Source organism: Macrobrachium nipponense, chromosome 3 (assembly GCF_015104395.2).
Source record: "Macrobrachium nipponense isolate FS-2020 chromosome 3, ASM1510439v2, whole genome shotgun sequence".
Classification (NCBI taxonomy): Eukaryota; Metazoa; Arthropoda; class Malacostraca; order Decapoda; family Palaemonidae; genus Macrobrachium; species Macrobrachium nipponense.
The window spans coordinates 44,709,207-44,726,145 of NC_087202.1; the positions used below are offsets into that span (position 1 = coordinate 44,709,207).

Genomic DNA, 16,939 nt, shown 5'->3' on the forward strand with positions numbered 1-16,939 from the left:
AGGCAGCCAGCTGTTGCTGGATAAAGGCGATAGTCGGGGCAGCCTCTACTGGATCGACGTATCCTGTCGCCTTGCCTCCGGGGAAGATTAGTACCGCCAACCTTTTCTCCAGGATGTAGGGCATACCCTTGGCGGCGTTTTTCCCGAAACCGCCGACCCAGGCCCGCAGGGTTGCCAGTGCGGTATCCCCTCACGGCCGGCGCCTGGAAGAGAGGGTATTGATTAGATTTAAGAATAACTTAAAACTAAACTAACTTAAAGCATAACTTAAAATTATAGGGACTATAAGGCCCCTTGAATTTACCTTAAGTTAGAGTGATTGATGTAAAACTTAAGCACTAAAACAGATGAGGACCAGCTACCGGAGATGGTATACTTACCCCGTCTAAAAGCAAAAGCTGGCTCACCAGATCGTAACATATGGTACACGTCTCATGGTACCAGACCTGGATGTCCCCGTGCGGAGTCGCGCATGGAGCATGGGACCCGGGCAACTTCGTGTCCACATGGGTCCTGAAGTGTGGCGGCGCATCCCGGATGCTCACAGTTGGTGGTCTGTAAGTGGAAAGACACATGAGTATCTTAAGGAACATCACTTACAGGCTAAGGACAGAAGAACTCCGTTGCATGCCGGAGCTCGGAAAAAATTTGGGCATAGCCCCTCCTTAATCGCCTGAATAGGCTATAAACCCCGGAGGTATCCGGTGAAACATGAAGGGAGGGGGAATGGTGGTTTTAAGGTACTTAAGATAAACTTAATAGTTTAACATAATAGAACTTAAACCTAAAAGCTCGAACGTACCGGACTAAGTCCAGTGCGTGGCGGAGTGTATAACTCAGTGAAACGGAGAGGTTAGAAGGGACCGACTGTATGTTCCGGTCCACCCCGTGGGGTAGACTAGCACCTTTCCGCTGGATGCCAGGTCTCCGGTTTGGTAAAGGAGCCTAGTAAGGTGGGAAAGAGCAAGGGGCATTCAGACTCGGGCTAGTAACGGAGCGACGGAGTAGTAAAGCGGAGGGGGGGAAAAGCCAGTCCCCCCACCTTACCATCCGACCGGACCGAGAAGCCGGAGAGGTCGAGTCCAGTCTTGGGTCTGTCCCGTCCCATCTACCCCCTCCGCCTGGGGGGAGAGAGGGAGGCAGGCTCGGGTACGGGATGCGGAGCGAGCATGGGCAGGCCTAACCACCCCCCCCGACCCTATGGAAGAGCGGGAGGGGGGCAAGGTGACTGGACAGGCGTCTGGCTGCCCTCGTGATCACATAGTGACCACGGGGCGATAAGAACAACAACTAAGCCTAGACCACAACCAACTGAACAGAGAGATGCTATCGGGAAGCAACCCGAGCTGAAAAGCGGTAACATAAAGGCCCAATGGGCCATGACCTAGGCTAAGCAGCCAGACGCCTAACTAACCTAAGAATATCACATAAAAATACAAAATGATAACAAAATGAAAGAAAGAAAACAAAATAGTAGGAGAAAAAATCCAGGAGTGTACGACTAACCCGAAGGCAAGTCTACCACTCAAAGCTAGCCGAGGCCGATACTAAGAGCCGTGGCTAGGGTCTGGATGGAAGAGCCTACATAAGGTAAAAGACATGCATGCATGACAAAACCGTGTAGACCTTACTCTAAACAAAGCGGATAATAAAAATAGAGCGTACAAAAGCCAGGGGAAGTTCTGGTATGGGCGCCCAGAACGGACCCACCACGAGGGCAGAACATGCTGCCATGCTTCCGACCTAGAGACCGTATTTATACCTAAAAAACGGCAATACGTGCTCAGGGCCGGAAAAAACCAATTAGCAATAAACATTGAGTACTTAACTTAGCTGCTGCGATGGCTGCACACTCCATGGTAATAAAATCCAAAGAAAAGGGCACAAAAAACACAGAGAAGAAAATGGCACGTGTGTCTCGTGTGCGCTAACTGAAAAGGATGACCACCAGAGGCGCAGCAGTCGGCAGCATGGGATGGAGTAGTAGTAGTAGGTGCTGCCCACCTCGCTCTGTGGGTCGCTCTCCTCTTGGGGGATTTTGTAGTGGGAGAATTCTATTGGTATTTGGCTCGTGGTAGTGGTCTCACTCGCCATAGTGTTCATACCGACACTCTCTGGGAGAGTGAGCGAGTCAGTTATACTGACCTTTTTCTTTATTTATTTATTCTCTGGTATGTGTTAGTACATTTACCCTAGAAATAATAGATTAAAGGATGTTTCGGCGCAGCGACACAGCTGAGCCCAGAAAAGGGGATTTTGACGTAAGGAAAAATCTATTTCTGGCGATTGGCTCGTGTCGCCAGCGAAATATCCTTTAATCTATTATTTCTAGGGTAAATGTACTAACACAGACCCAGAATAAATAAAATAAAGAAAAAGGTCAGTATAACTGAACTCCGCTCAAGCCTCCAGGAGGGTGTCGGTATGAACACTAGGCGAGTGAGACCACTACCACGAGCCAAATGCCAATAGAAATCTCCCACTACAAAATCCCTCCAAGAGGGGAGCCGACCCACAGAGTGAGCAGCTCGTACTACTACTACTCCATCCCATGCTGCCGACTGCTGCGCCTCTGGTGGCCATCCTGAAGTTAGCAGACAATCTTGGGCGAAGGGATGGGTAGGGTGGGATTTCGCTGGCGCCACGAGCCAATCGCCAAAATAGATTTTTCCTTACGTCAAATCCCTTTTCTGGGCTCAGCTCGTGTCGCTGCGCGAAATCGTACCAGAGAAATAGCACAAGATTGTAAACAAAAGTAATAAAATGAGAATAAATCAGAATAGGTCTCAAATAAAGATAAAATATATATGAATAGACTATAATTGCTAAAGATACATATACACAGGGGTATAAAAATAGAAATATGCTTAATTACCCTTAAATCTATCATGTTTGTTAACATAATGTCAATTTACATATATACAGGTAACTTATTTACATGTATCAATGGTATCTGTGTAACAGCATGTATCAAAAGTATAATAGCAATTAATAAAAACAATCAAGCAATAATATATAAAGGAATGTATATGACTTAATATACAAAACCCGTAATCATTATAATATGATGTATCCCCTAGCATAAAAACTAAGGGGAAACATCCATGAGATCAATGTTAATAATCATTTGTGAGTGTCCCTAACCAACAATAAAGGGGCACCCACTACACTATCACAAAAGCAGCTAAGACACAAGGTGAATTCAAATGAACAAGGTAGGAATAGACGAACTTTTATGGTGAGGCAGGTCAGAAAGGGAGGACTGAATCTTCTACTAAAAATTAGCTAGAGTCAGGGGAAACTATGTTACCCGCTGCTACTGCTGGGAATTTCAGAGCTTCCAAGGACTTAAGGTAGTGACGTTTGAACACTGTCGGTGATTTCCATCCAGTATACTTTTTCAACTCATCGAAGTTCAATGTTGGAAATAAAAATTAATTGAGGTGGCTACTGCTCTGACATCATGTGCTTTCGGAAAAGAGTCAGGATTGGCTTGCTTAATAAAGTACAGGATTTGTTTGCCTGATGCCTTTAATGGATAAAGTTCCACCTTTTTCCCTCCTAAAGAGGGGACCCGATGAAGATGAGGAGGTCCTAGACAGAAAGGCTCGTAAGGTTGTAACTGGGCAAAGAGATATATCTTTGTGGAAGGGGTAGTACCTTCCAAGGTTCCCACCTCATCAAAGGATCTTCATTCTTTGCTAGCTACGTTCCGGAGAAAGTAGGACCTTCTCCTGTGGGAAGGAACTGAATATGATCCGGGTCTCTGGATAGAGCCGACAGTTCTGAAATTCTTGCTCCTGAAGCTAAGCTTAATAAGAATAGGGTTTTCCTTAAGAGCATTATAAAAGAGCATGTGTCATTATCGGTTCGGAAGCCAGTTTTAGAACATCATTTAAGAACCATGAAACTGACGTAGGCCTTACAGAAGGCCTAAGCCTAGCACATGCCTTAGGAATAGACGAGAAGTAGGAATCCGTCAAGTCTATGTTAAATCCAAATTGAAATATCTTTTTCAAAGCTGACTTGTTTGTCCCGTAATCGTGCTAGCTGCTAAACCTTTTTCAAATAAGGATCTGAAAAAGGATATAGCTGAATTAATTGTCATGATTCTAATATCCGATTCTCTCAGGAAGGTTGCTAACTTTTTGACAGCAGCATCATACTGTCTCAAAGTCGAATCCCTCTTATCGGATTCCAAGAATAGAATATTCTGAGGGTCAATATTCGCATCTCTTTTTGCCGCAAACTTCATGAAATCCATAAAGTTAGGGTTTTGAGAATCCCTGAGGAAGCGAACACAGTCTTCATTTGTACTGACTGGGAGAGCTTGGGACTGGGGATCTGAAGAGGACGAAGGCCCAGCTCCAAAATTAGAGGATACCAGTTGCTCTTCGGCCAGTCTGGGGCTACTAGAGCCACTTGACCCTTGAATGTCCTGAGTTTGTTCAATACTTTCATGAGGAGATTCACTGGAGGGAAGACATAAATCTTCTCCCAGTTGTTCCAGTCTATAGCCAGGGCGTCCGTGGCATAGGCCAGAGGGTCCAGGTTGGGGGCTACATAACACGGTAGTTTGTGGTTCGCTTGTGATGCGAAGAGATCCACCTGTAGCCCTGGGACTCTTTGAAGGATCCATTGGAACGAACTGTTTGTCCAGTGACCATTCCGACTCTAGGGGTACTGATCGGGATAGGGCGTCTGCTATGACGTTTCTTACTCCAGCTATGTGAGTGGAGGAAAGATGCCAACTGAACTTGTCTGCCAGGGAGAAGATGGCTATCATGACGTGATTTAGATGACGTGACTTGGAGCCTCCTCTGTTTATACAATGTACTACCACTGCGCTGTCCAGGACTAGCTTTATGTGGAGTACTTGGGTGGGCGTAAACCTTTTTAGAGTCAAGAACACTGCCATTGCCTCCAGTACGTTTATTATGGAAACTGACGGAACTGAGGTGACCAAGTCCCTTGAACCTTTTTGACCTGGGAATACCCTCCCCAGCCGCTTAAGGACGCGTCTGTGTGGATGGTGACCCCTGGTGGAGGGAACTGAAGGGGTACTGACATTGATAAATTTCTTGACTCTCGCCCATGGCCGAAGTCGATTCTTTAGAATCAGAGGCACTGAGGATAGTTCGTCCCTGGACCTGACGTTTGCTCGCGAGCGCCAGATTCTGGTTAGGTCTTTCAGTTTGGCTTTCATTAAGACGTTTGTCACTGATGCAAACTGGAGAGAACCCAGGATCCTTTCCTGGGCTCTCCTTGACGCTAGTTTGTGACTTAGAAATTGCTTGACTGACTTTGCTATTTCTTTCCTTTTGGTTGATGGAATCGACAGAGTGTGGGATGATAGATTCCATTGAATGCCCAGCCACTGAAAGTTTGACTCTGGAGTGAGTCTTGATTTGGTCCTGTTTATTTTGAAGCCTAGATATTCCAGGAACTGAATCACTTTCAGAGTAGCTCTGTTGCATTCCTCGACTGTTGGGGCCCAGATCAACCAATCGTCGAGATACGCTACTACCATGATCCCTTGCGATCTGAGTTGTTGCACTACCACTTCCGCTAGCTTCGTGAACACTCTGGGTGCCACGTTGAGTCCGAATGGAACTACCTTGAAGGAGAATGTCTGGTCTCCTATCTTGAAACCCAGATACGGACGGAAGTGTCTTGCAATAGGGATATGATAGTAAGCTCTGTAAGATCGATAGAGGTGGTGACGGCCCACGGGGAAGTAGGGTCCGCACTGTGAGATCGTGAGCATCTTGAACTTGTCGCAGCGGATGGCTAAGTTTAAGCGGGACAAGTCTAAGATTACCCTTCTTTTTTTGTGAGCCTTTCTTTGGCACGCTGAACAAGCGACCTTGAAATTTTAATCTCTTGACTCTCGCTATAGCTCCTTTTTGAAGGAGGTCGTCTGCGTACTCTGTCAATTCCTTGGAAGGAAGTTGACGGAAAGGTCTGGATGGAGGTGGGTTCGTCAACCAGCTCCAACCCAGGCCTTTTGACACTATGCTCTGAGCCCATTGGCTGAAGTTCCACCGGTGGCGAAAGTGAAAACAGCCTCCCTCCTACCTGAAGTTCTTTATTGGTTCTGGTAACCGCCTCGGCCTCCTCTGAAGTGCTTTCCCCTGTTAAAGGGGCCTCCCGATCCTCTCCCACACGAAAGGAACGCTTACCTCTAACCTCCCTTACCCGAAGCGGTCATACTTCTGAGAAGCTTGACTCTCGAAGGCTTGATTGTAAGCTGGAGAGATGGCGCTAAGAGGTGGAGGGCTGAGGCTGAGGGGATATCACATAAATTGGCTGTGATTGACCTTTAGAAGTGGAGGGTTTGGGCTGTCTGCACTAACGGTACTGTTGGAACTTGTTGAGGAAAGCGTAGTTGCTTCTTCTGGTAAGGTTGAAACGTCCTGGGTTTCTTTTGTCCCTTACCTTTAGGAGTCAGGTCTTGCCTCCTCTTAGCCGAAAGGCCCCAACGATCCTTAAGGCTCTGGTTTAACCTGGTAGCCTCTGACTGGACCTCCTTAACCATAGCTTCTGGGAAGAGATCTGCTCCCCAGATGCTAGACGAGAGTAACCTATTCGGTTCATGCCGAATGGTTGCCTCTTGTAGAACATGCTTCCTACAATTTCGTCCGAGCAGTGGCAAACTCAAACATATCTGACTGTACCGTTTGAGTCAGGGCTTTGGTCATGAGCTTAAAAATCGGTTCTGATCCATAAGCCATGGTAGCTACCTCAGACATAGCCATAGAATTGATGGATCTGGCTAGACGCGATTTTGCATCAAATTCAGCCTGAATAAGGCTATCTGGGAGCCGGGTAGCTTTTCACCAAACTGCTCCATAGCACAGTCCGTTTGAGTTTGCCAGCTGAGAATGTATTCGGCAAGTCTTCCCACAATTCTCCAACTGAGGGGAGCAACGGAGATGTGGGATCCGCTTCCTTCAACTGCGGTATAGGTTCCCCCTTCTGGGCCGCTGGGATGGTCGACCTCCGCGATCTTGGTTAGGAACGGGAGCGGGGTACTCTCATCCATTGTAAAAATGGTAAAGGGGACTCTTAAAATGGTTGTTATCTTGGTTGGGTTGTTAGAACAATCCATGTCCTCTAAACACCTGAGCCATTCTCTCTGAGCCTGGTCTCGTGAGTAGAGGACTGTCTCCTTAGGTACCTTATCGTCCCGCACCATAGCCGTAGGCGTAAGCCTTGCGTAGCCTATGAACGTAGGCTGGAGGTCTTCCGGGAAGAACTCGAAGTCCTCTATTCTTCGAGTCCCAAATTCCGGTATAGAGATGAGACCATCCTGGAAGGGGGCGTATGACGCTACTCTCCACGGATTGTTCATAGAGAACTGAGGTAGTGAGTCATACGGAGGAAGTTGGGATCCACTCGTGTTGGACAGTGGAGGAGAGGCTAGAGGAGCTTCTCTCAGCCCGGCTATAATGGAGTCCTGGGAAGTAATCCTGTCCCCGACAGACGAGAGATCATTTGCTTCCCATGCTACTCTTTAAGGACCCAAACAGGTCACACACCTGTTTGCAACAGGCCAGCATTGGAGTCCAAAGCCGGAGCTGCTGCGGAGGTGGAGGGGAGGCTCTGAATCGGAACCAAAGGTAGCGGAACTGGTGATTCTGCCGGAGTGCGAGATCTCTCTCTGGAGGATTTATCCTCGAGGACTTAGAGCCGGAGCTAGAAGCTTTAGACCTGGATGCTCCGGGATTCCCAGCCGGAAGACTTACGGGAGGAGGATGAAGCCGAAGTCGTCTTCTTAACGACGACGACGTCTTAGTCAAGGTCATCACCTTAGACTTGACCTTAGGTCTAACCGAAGCACCAGGAGGAGAATATATTTCGTCACCCGTAAAGCCTTGGAAGGATGGAGAGGTTGCAGGAGTAGAAGAAACAGTTACGCCCAAGGGTGACCCTTGGGTGTCCACCGTACCTACCTCGACCAACAGGTCGTCTATACCTACCATAGGTTCAACATTAATATCTAGGGTCGCGGGACATCCCGTAGAGATATCCTGGTCCTGATCAGTTAATGAGGTAGCCAGCTGTTGTTGGATGAAGGCGATAGTCGGATCCGCTTCTACCGGGTCGACGTATCCTGTCGCCTTGCCTCCGGGGAAGATTAGTAATGCCAACCGCTTCTCTAGGATGTAGGCGGGCTGTCCCTTGGCGGCGTTTTCCCAAAACCGCCGACCCAGGCCCGCCCCAGGGTAGCAGTGCGGTATCTCTTACCGCCGGAGCCTGGAAGAGAGGGCGTAGTTTAGATTTAAGAATCACTTAAAACTAAAACTTAAAGTATAACTTAAATTAATTGCCTTAAGTTAATAAATGATGAAAACTTAAGCGCTAAAAAAGAAGCGGAGCAGCTACTGGAGATGGAAAACTTACCCCTTCCAAAAGCTGGCTCACCAGATCGTAACATATGGTACACGTCTCATGGTACCAGACCTGGATGTCCCCGAGCGGAGTCGCGCATGGAGCATGGGACCGGCAAACTTCGTGTCCACAAGGGTCCTGAAGTGTGGCGGAACATCCCGGATGCTCACAGTTGGTGGCTGTAAGTGGGGAGACACATGAGTATCTTAAAAAACATCACTTACAGTCTTAAAGGACAGAAGAACTCCGATGCATGCCGGAGCTCGGAAAAAATTTGGGCATAACCCCTCCCTGCATCGCCTGAATAGGCTATAATCCCGGAGAGATCCGGTAAGATATGTAAGGGAGGGGGGATGGTTTAAGGTTCTTAAGATAAACTTAAAGATAACTTAAACCTAACACACAAGCAAACCGGACTAAGTCCAGTGCGTAGCGAGTGTAGTAACTCAGCAAAACGGTAAAAGGTTAGTAGAGACCACTGTATGCTCCACGGTCACCCTACTGGGTGGACTAACAACCCTTTCCGCTGGATACCAGGGACTCCGATCAGGAAGGAGCCCTAGTAAGATGGGAAAGAGCGAGAAGACATACAGGCTCAAGCTAGCCCGGAGCGACAGGGTAGCGCGGAGGGTGTGGGCAAGGCCAGTACCCCCCACTCCTGTACCAACCGGCCGGACCGAGAAGCCGGAGAGGTCGAGACCAGTCTGGGTCTGTCCCGACTCCCTAGCCCCTCCGCCTGAGGGGAGAGAGGGAGGCAGGCTCGGGTATGAGGAGCGAGCATGGGCAGACCGACCCACCCCCGCCCGACTCTATGGAAGAGTCGGGGGGGGAGGGGGGGAAGAATGACTGGACAGGCGTCTGGCTGGCCCGTTGATCACGAAGTGACCACGAGGCGGTAAGACCAAATACGACAACTAAGCCTAGGACAACCACTGATCAGGGAAATGCTATCGGGAAGCATACTGAACTGAAAAGCGGTGGCAAATAAGCCCACTGGGCCAAACCAACTGATCAGAGAGATGCTATATGGGAAGCAAAACCGAACTGATGAGCGGTAGTATAGGCTCAAAGAGCCAGGACCTAGGCTAAGCCAGACGCCTAACTAACCTAACAATAATAAAATACCAGTATAAATAAATAAATGAAAGAGAGAAAACAATATAGCAGGAGAAAAAATCCAGGAGTGTACGACTAACCCGAAGGCAAGTCTACCACTCAAAGCTAGTCAGAGGCCGATACTAAGAACCTGGACTAGGGTCTGGATAGAAGAAGCCTACGTAAGGTAAAATACATGCATGCATGACAACCTGAGTAGACCGTACCCTAAGTAAAGCGGATAATCATATAGAGCGAAGATAAATAAGGGGATGTTCTAGGTATGGGAGACCAAGAACGAACCCATCACGAGGCAGAACCATGCTGCCATGCTTCCGCACCCCGAGATCGTATTTATACCTAAAAAACGGCAAATACTGTCTCAGGGCCGGAAAAAAACCAACTAAAACCGTAAATATCTGAGTACTTAACTTAGCTGCTGCGATAGCTGCACGCTCCATAATAGAAAATCCAATGAAAGGGCACACACAGAGAGGAAAAATATCACAACCGACTCGTGTGCGCTAACTTGAAAGGATGGCCACCAGAGGCGCAGCAGTCGGCAGCATGGGATGGAGTAGTAGTAGTACGAGCTGCTCACTCTGTGGGTCGGCTCCCCTCTTGGAGGGATTTTGTAGTGGGAGATTTCTATTGGCATTTGGCTCGTGGTAGTGGTCTCACTCGCCTAGTGTTCATACCGACACCCTCCCTGGAGGGTGAGCGAGTCAGTTATACTGACCTTTTTCTTTATTTTATTTATTCTCTGGTATGTGTTAGTACATTTACCCTAGAAATAATAGATTAAAGGATATTTCGTGCAGCGACACGAGCTGAGCCCAGAAATGATATTTTTGTACTATTTCATATAGAAATGCATACGTAATTATGTGAGTTAACAACCAAATGAATAAGACAATGTACATATAATCATAGATTGTTCGCCATCGTATGTTGATCTCTTTGTAAGGGAAGGATGATGGTGATGGAGAGGGTCTACAGTATATGAATGAAATCTGAGCACAGCATAATTTTACATTTCCTCTTGCCAACATAAGCACCTCCCAACAATTTTATACCAGCATTCATTCCAATATTTACTGTGATTACTTCTACTTCTGATGTTAAGTCTGAACAAAAACTACATGCACCACAGAAAACAAGGCACATTAAAGTTTCTCAAAAAGCATACTACTGTATATAGAAGAAATAATTTTGTAGATGTTTTTACTTTAAGAATCCATGCAACAAATGTTGTGCATACATATTAAGGGCTGCATGCTCCTGCATTTTTGTTGCATGATCATACAGTTAACATTTTTTTACTGTGAAAGATATGACAAGGAATATATCACTTGTCTAAGCTGATATTGAATTTTTGTTAAGTCTACTATATTTAGAACAAAACTATGGTAGTAGTACTAGAAGACTGAGGAAGAACTCATATTTTATACCATCATTAAAGGAGATGGTTGGTACTCTGGAATATATTCAGCTACATGGTGGCAGGTAAGTGATGTTATGGTGTTGAAGAAAATAATAGGCTTAGTGTGAGCCCCTAGACCTGACTTAACAAAAATCGTTGTTATGCAAAGCAAGGATCTAACTCCAGTTTCAATTGAAAGGCCAGGGCACTACCAGTTGACCCACACAGGTCTTAAAATAAGTTGGAACATAAGTACTTCTGTACCTGAGGTCTTTCCTGGGCCGTCTGCCACCTAACATACCAACAAATTTTACCAAGTTCCCAACTCCTGAATATTTTATTAATAAATGACTGTAAGAGTATAGACAATTACCTAAAGTGTGCTGAAGTGTCAATTCAGTGTCTGCATTATAAAAATTGTTCTAGCACTATAATGCTATAAAAAAGAGGCATTGGAAGAACCATCATTGTAGTATAATACTATGTGTTGATATAAGTAGTGAATCATACTTGACCTTGCCTTGCTAGAATACTTTTGAGGTGGAAAATTTTAGCACAAACTGGTAAGGTCACATGATGCTGTTGAAGTATGTCTAAAATTTTTTTTAATTAGTCCTTTTTCTGTCATTTATATATATATATATATATATATATATATATATATATATATATATATATATATATATATATATAGAAATGAGTGCAGTCACAAACGAGTAATATAGGCCATACATAAAGTGTTATGCCTTAGAGTTAATTTGATTTGTTAGGTCCCAGAGAACATAAATGTGAATGACTTGATTGTAGATGTTTTCATTTATATATTTTAACAGAAAGGAGATGCTGTAGGTGGAGGATTGTTGGATGGACTGAAAAGCAGTTCAACCCAAAAGTACACTCATGTTGATCGAGATGATCCTCGCAGTAGACTCCATTTTGTGAAGTATATGAAACGAGATGGAAAAACTATAAAGATATGGGAATGTGGTATATGTAAGTATGATGGCATTTGTGTTTGTGTTGCACTATATCTAGTATGTCTAGTTTACAAACCTCCTACTTTATATAGTACCATGTACACTTGTGAGGTCAACCCATTATATTTGAAAAAGACATTGATTATATACAATGTTTGAATAAATCCCACTTATGAAAGCATGGGTGACTGCTTTCATTGGAAAGGTGGCTAGGTTATCCCATGTGATCATGACTCAAAAGTGTTCTGGCTTGGGTATTGCAGTCTTGCATTCTGTAGAACCTTTGGATTTAACTTCCAGGACTGTTGAGGAAAATAAATGAAGGAGCCCAAAGGTCAATCATCCCCCCTTGCTGGTAGCACCCCAGCCCTCCATCCTTAACATGATGCCCCTGAAAATTGTTGACAGCAGTTTTGGCAAGGACAGGTCAATGCTTTTTGCCATTGAGTTTGTATTCAGCTTCTGAAGCTCTGCCACCAATATTTCTTTGGATGGCTACAGGGGTTGTTGAACGTTGAAGAATCCATGACTTCCCTGAAGGAGGATTCCTCTACTGATATTACCTGGTCTTGAAAGGAGTCAAATATTACCCTCTTGCTTATTAGGGTCTGGTCTTGCCTGATAGCAGTTATGAGTACTAAACGCTCCACCATGGTCAAAGTTGTTGAAGTTTAATTGATGGGTAGGAGGAAGTTTTATCACGTGTATTCGTTTTTTATTGCAGCGTCTTACCGAACAATTATACAGCTGTAGGTTCTCTACGAATGGCAGACAATACATTCAAAACTTCCGCGGTGGCGCCGCCATCGCTGATGTAGGTGACGTCATCTCCCTCCACTCGAGGGAGCTACAGGTACAACTGTCCAGGTAACAATTCGTTCTCTGCTGTCTTCTGCTGAACATCGGTGGTCGGTGCAGACTTTTTTCTTCATTTGTTGGGAAGTATTATCTCTCCAATATCGGTGAAGTATTCAACTCCGTGTTTGTAGGATTGAAGCTGAATTTCTTTTCTGCAATTTTGTGGTCTTACCATCATGTCGGACTCTAGTCCTTCTGTAGTTAGGTTTTGCGGCGGAGGGTGCAAAACTAGGTTAGTTAAATTAATTTATGATTCGCACACTAAGTGCATTAAGTGTAGGGGTTGTGAGTGTTCTAGAGAATCTACTTGTGATGAATGCAAGGATTGGAGTGAACAACAGTGGAAAGTTTTTGTTTCTCACTCGGGGAAGATAATTAAGGATAGGAAGAGGAAGGCGGCTCTCAGAGCTGAAAGTAAGACTAGTTTAGCTTCTTCTGCTTCTTCTATCGAAGCACCTGCTCCTATTCCTTCTCCTTCTCTGATCTTGAGTCCTCCTACTCCTTCTCCTGTAACTCCTTTGCCAACTTCCCGTGGAGTTTCTCCTGACACCATTGCCAGCCTCGAGTCTAAATTTGAAAAGAAATTTGATGTATTAGCTAATACGGTTATGCAGTTAGGTTTATCTGTAAAGTCTTTCTTAGAAAACACTCTAGTGAAGTGAAAAGTGTCAGTGCAGTGCAATCTGAGGGGGTGGCTGTTTGTCCCGATAGTTCTCCTAGACGAAGGTCCCTGTCCCGCTCCCCCGCCTCGGGGAGAAGACATACCGGAGGTCCAAGGGACACTGTCGGGGTTTGCCCACAGACAGTCGCTTCCTCCGTCGATCCTGTGGTGCAACAGCAGGATTCGACTAAACACCATTGGAAAGGTGTGTCGTTTGGTAACCAGTTATCGACAGAGTCGAGTGATTCGTCACCGGTTAGATGTCGTAAGTGGCGTGATTCTTCAGTCTCACGTCCGTTGAAGAGACGTTCGACTTAAGAGATGTTCTCTCCGCCCCCTGTGAAGAGGAACAGAAAAGTAGATACCTCTCGCCCGTCGTGTAGCGTAGCTACATGGACTTCGCCTCGTATTCTTACAACAGCGACAGCCGCCTTCGACTCGGTTGTGGAGCGACCGATTCTGAGTTCGTCGAGATCTTCGACTCATCAAGCTGTTGAAACTTTACCTTCGAATTCGCATGCAACAGATAATTCGACTGGCGTGAGACCTCCGGTGGCGATCGTGTCGAAATCCACGACCCCAGTTGCTTGGACTTCAACTCAAGAAGACGAGAATCTAGTTCCTTTACGTCGACAGTTGCAAGAGCTGATGAACTGGATGAAAGAAAACAAACAATGTACGAAGAACGATGAGTCGAATCAAGAACCGTCTCTGTCGCCTATCTCTTCGGATGACAAGAAGGACTTAGAAGCGGACTCTATCCCTCTCTCGTGCTATTCGAACATTTTACGCTACCTTCTTGACATGTACCCGGATTACTTCGTAGCAGCCGCTCCCAGGTCGCCTGCTTCCATCTTCCTGATGAGAAGGAAGAATTTTGATCCTCTTCTCCCGAAGCTCGTACTTTCCAAAGCTGCTAAACATTCGCTTCGTGATATAGAAGATTGGTTGAAGGTCAAGAGAGAACTCGGGAAAGCAACTTTCGCCTATCCTCCGTCGAAGCTTGTTAAGAAGAGGTATAGGTTCTACGTAACCGGAGAAGCCCCCTCTATGGGAGTGTCTGCCTCCTCCCAGGGGGACTTCTCTGGCTTGGTGGATGCAAATAGGAGGTCCGCGTTTGCAACAGCTAAAATATTCTTTACATCGCCCGAGTTGGACCATTTGGTAAAGAATATTTTCAAGATTTTAGAAATTATGAGTTTCTTGGACTGGACGATCGGAGCCCTCGCTACGAAAATAGAGGATTGCCCTACTCTCCAGGAGGACCTGGCATCGGACTGGCTTGGAGTTTTGTCATGTGCCGACAAATCAGTTCGGGATGGTTGCGATAAGCTGGCCTCTCTCTGCATTCAGGACTCTCAAGAAAAGACAGCTCTGGTGTTCTTTTGTTTTGAGAGGAGTCGCTTCGCCTCAGAAGTCCGCCCTTTTGTTTTCTCCTCTCAACAAGGATCATCTGTTTCCTGAAGAAATAGTGACCAAGATTCTTTTTGCACTGGAAAATAAGTCTACTAATGACTTGCTTGCTCAGTCTTCTAAGCGGGTTAAACCCTCGACTGTGACGACTACCACCTCAGAATCACCCTTGCAGAAGAAACCCTTTCGAGGGGGTAGGTCTAGACCGTTCGTCAGGCCTCGATCGAATTTATGACACCCAACCAAGTCCTCGACCAAACCCGACATGAAATCATCCAAGTGATTCTTCAATCCTTCATGCTCCGGTAGGGGGCAGATTGAGCCTCTTTTGGGAGGAATGGAGTCGCAGAGGGGCAGAGCCCTGGGTAACCCAAGTTCTCCGGTTCGGTTACTCCATTCCTTTCAAAGACACTCCGCCTCTATCCAATGTTCCCATCACATTACCCGCCTACTCTCCAGGCTTGGAGAAGTTTGTAGCCTTAACCCGAGAAATAGAGACTCGTGCAGAAGGCTGTCATAGAGGAGATAAGCGACAGACCATCCCCGGGGTTTTACAACCGTCTGTTCGTAGTCCCCAAGTCATCGGGGGGGCTGGAGGCCCATACTGGATGTAAGCGCACTGAGTTTGTTCGTCCAGAAGACCAAATTCAATATGGAAACAACTCGTTCAGTGTTGGAATCCCTTCGTCAAGGGGATTGGATGGTATCCCTGGATATGCAGGACGCATACTTCCACATTCTAATTCACCAGGACTCCAGGAAATACCTTCGGTTTGTGTTCATGGGCAAGACCTACCAGTTTCGAGCTCTTTGCTTCGGCCTCTCGACAGCACCGCAAGTATTTACGCGAGCGTTGACTCCTCTGGGAAAGTGGTTACACCTCCTGGGCATCAGAGTGTCACTCTACCTAGACGACTGGCTTCTCCGCTCCTCTTCGGAAAGTCAGTGCATGAAGGATCTCAAGAGGACTCTTTCATTAACTCACTCGTTAGGTCTTCTTATAAACGAGGAGAAATCTCGGCTAGTTCCGACTCAGAACATTCTCTATTTGGGGATGACTCTGAACTCTCGAGTTTTTCGGGCTTTTCTTTCACCAAAGAGAGTCCAGTCGTGTCTGGAAGTAGTATAGGACTTCCTGGACCGCAAGTCCTGTTCCATCAACCATTGGACCAGTCTGTTAGGAACACTAGCTACGGTGGAACAGTTTGTCAAACTTGGAAGGCTACACATGAGGCCCCTGCAATTCTTCCTGAAGGCTTCATGGTGCAGAAAGACTCAACCGGACTCGACAGTATTCTCGATTTCAGACGAAATCAAGGAGGACTTAGCGTGGTGGCTTTCAAAAGCAAGACTGGTAGAGGGTCTTTCACTTTGTCCGCTCCACCCAACCCTTCAGTTCTTTTCAGACGCCCCCGACGCAGGTTGGGGAACCCTGTTGGGGAAGAATGAAATGTTAGGGGAATGGTCGGAAACGCAACGCTCTCTTCATATCAACGTGAGGGAGCTATTAGCAGTGTTCCTGGGACTTCAGGCATTCTCTCATCTCGTGACGGGACAGGTGGTAGCAGTTCACAGAGACAACTCCACAGCACTTTCCTACATCAGGAAACAAGGGGGAACGCGCTCCTTCACCCTCTACAACCTTGCAAAAGATCTGCTTCTGTGGGCAGAAAAATTTCAGGTTACACTGATCCCTCGATTTGTTCAAGGGAAAATGAACGTGTTGGCGGATGGACTAAGTCGCCGTCATCAAGTACTGCCGTTAGAATGGACTCTTGATGCGAAGGTCTGCCTAGACCCATGGAAACTTTGCAACCTCGAGGAACAACCACCTTCCGCTGTTTTGCTCTCCAGTCCCGGACCCTCTTGCATGGTCAGTCGATGCAATGTTACTAGACTGGTCGGGCCTGGAAGCGTACGCTTTTCCCCCGTTCGGCCTAATAAGACAGGTGCTGAACAAAGTGTCATTCCACAAAAATGTTTCTCTGACACTAGTCGCTCCATTCTGGCCAAGGAAAGAATGGTTCCCAGATCTCCTCGACCTGCTCGTAGACTTCCCCAGACTTCTTCCGTTAAAGAAATGTCTACTCAGACAACCACACTTCGAAAGATTCCACC

The 16,939-nt window shown here is 46.4% G+C and overlaps 2 protein-coding genes across 3 annotated transcripts in view; one reads left to right on the forward strand and one right to left on the reverse strand.

The window, feature by feature from the left end:
• LOC135221726 (regulation of nuclear pre-mRNA domain-containing protein 1B-like) overlaps positions 1–16,939 on the reverse strand; it is a 704,809-nt gene that overhangs the window by 130,722 nt on the left and 557,148 nt on the right. The window lies entirely within an intron of this gene.
• Positions 1–16,939, forward strand: part of LOC135221724 (zinc finger and SCAN domain-containing protein 12-like) — a 105,409-nt gene that overhangs the window by 22,367 nt on the left and 66,103 nt on the right. Inside the window, exon 4 of the mRNA XM_064259513.1 lies at positions 11,746–11,905. Within this exon, the coding sequence (XP_064115583.1) occupies positions 11,746–11,905 (160 nt within the window). The remainder of the gene's footprint in view (positions 1–11,745; positions 11,906–16,939) is intronic.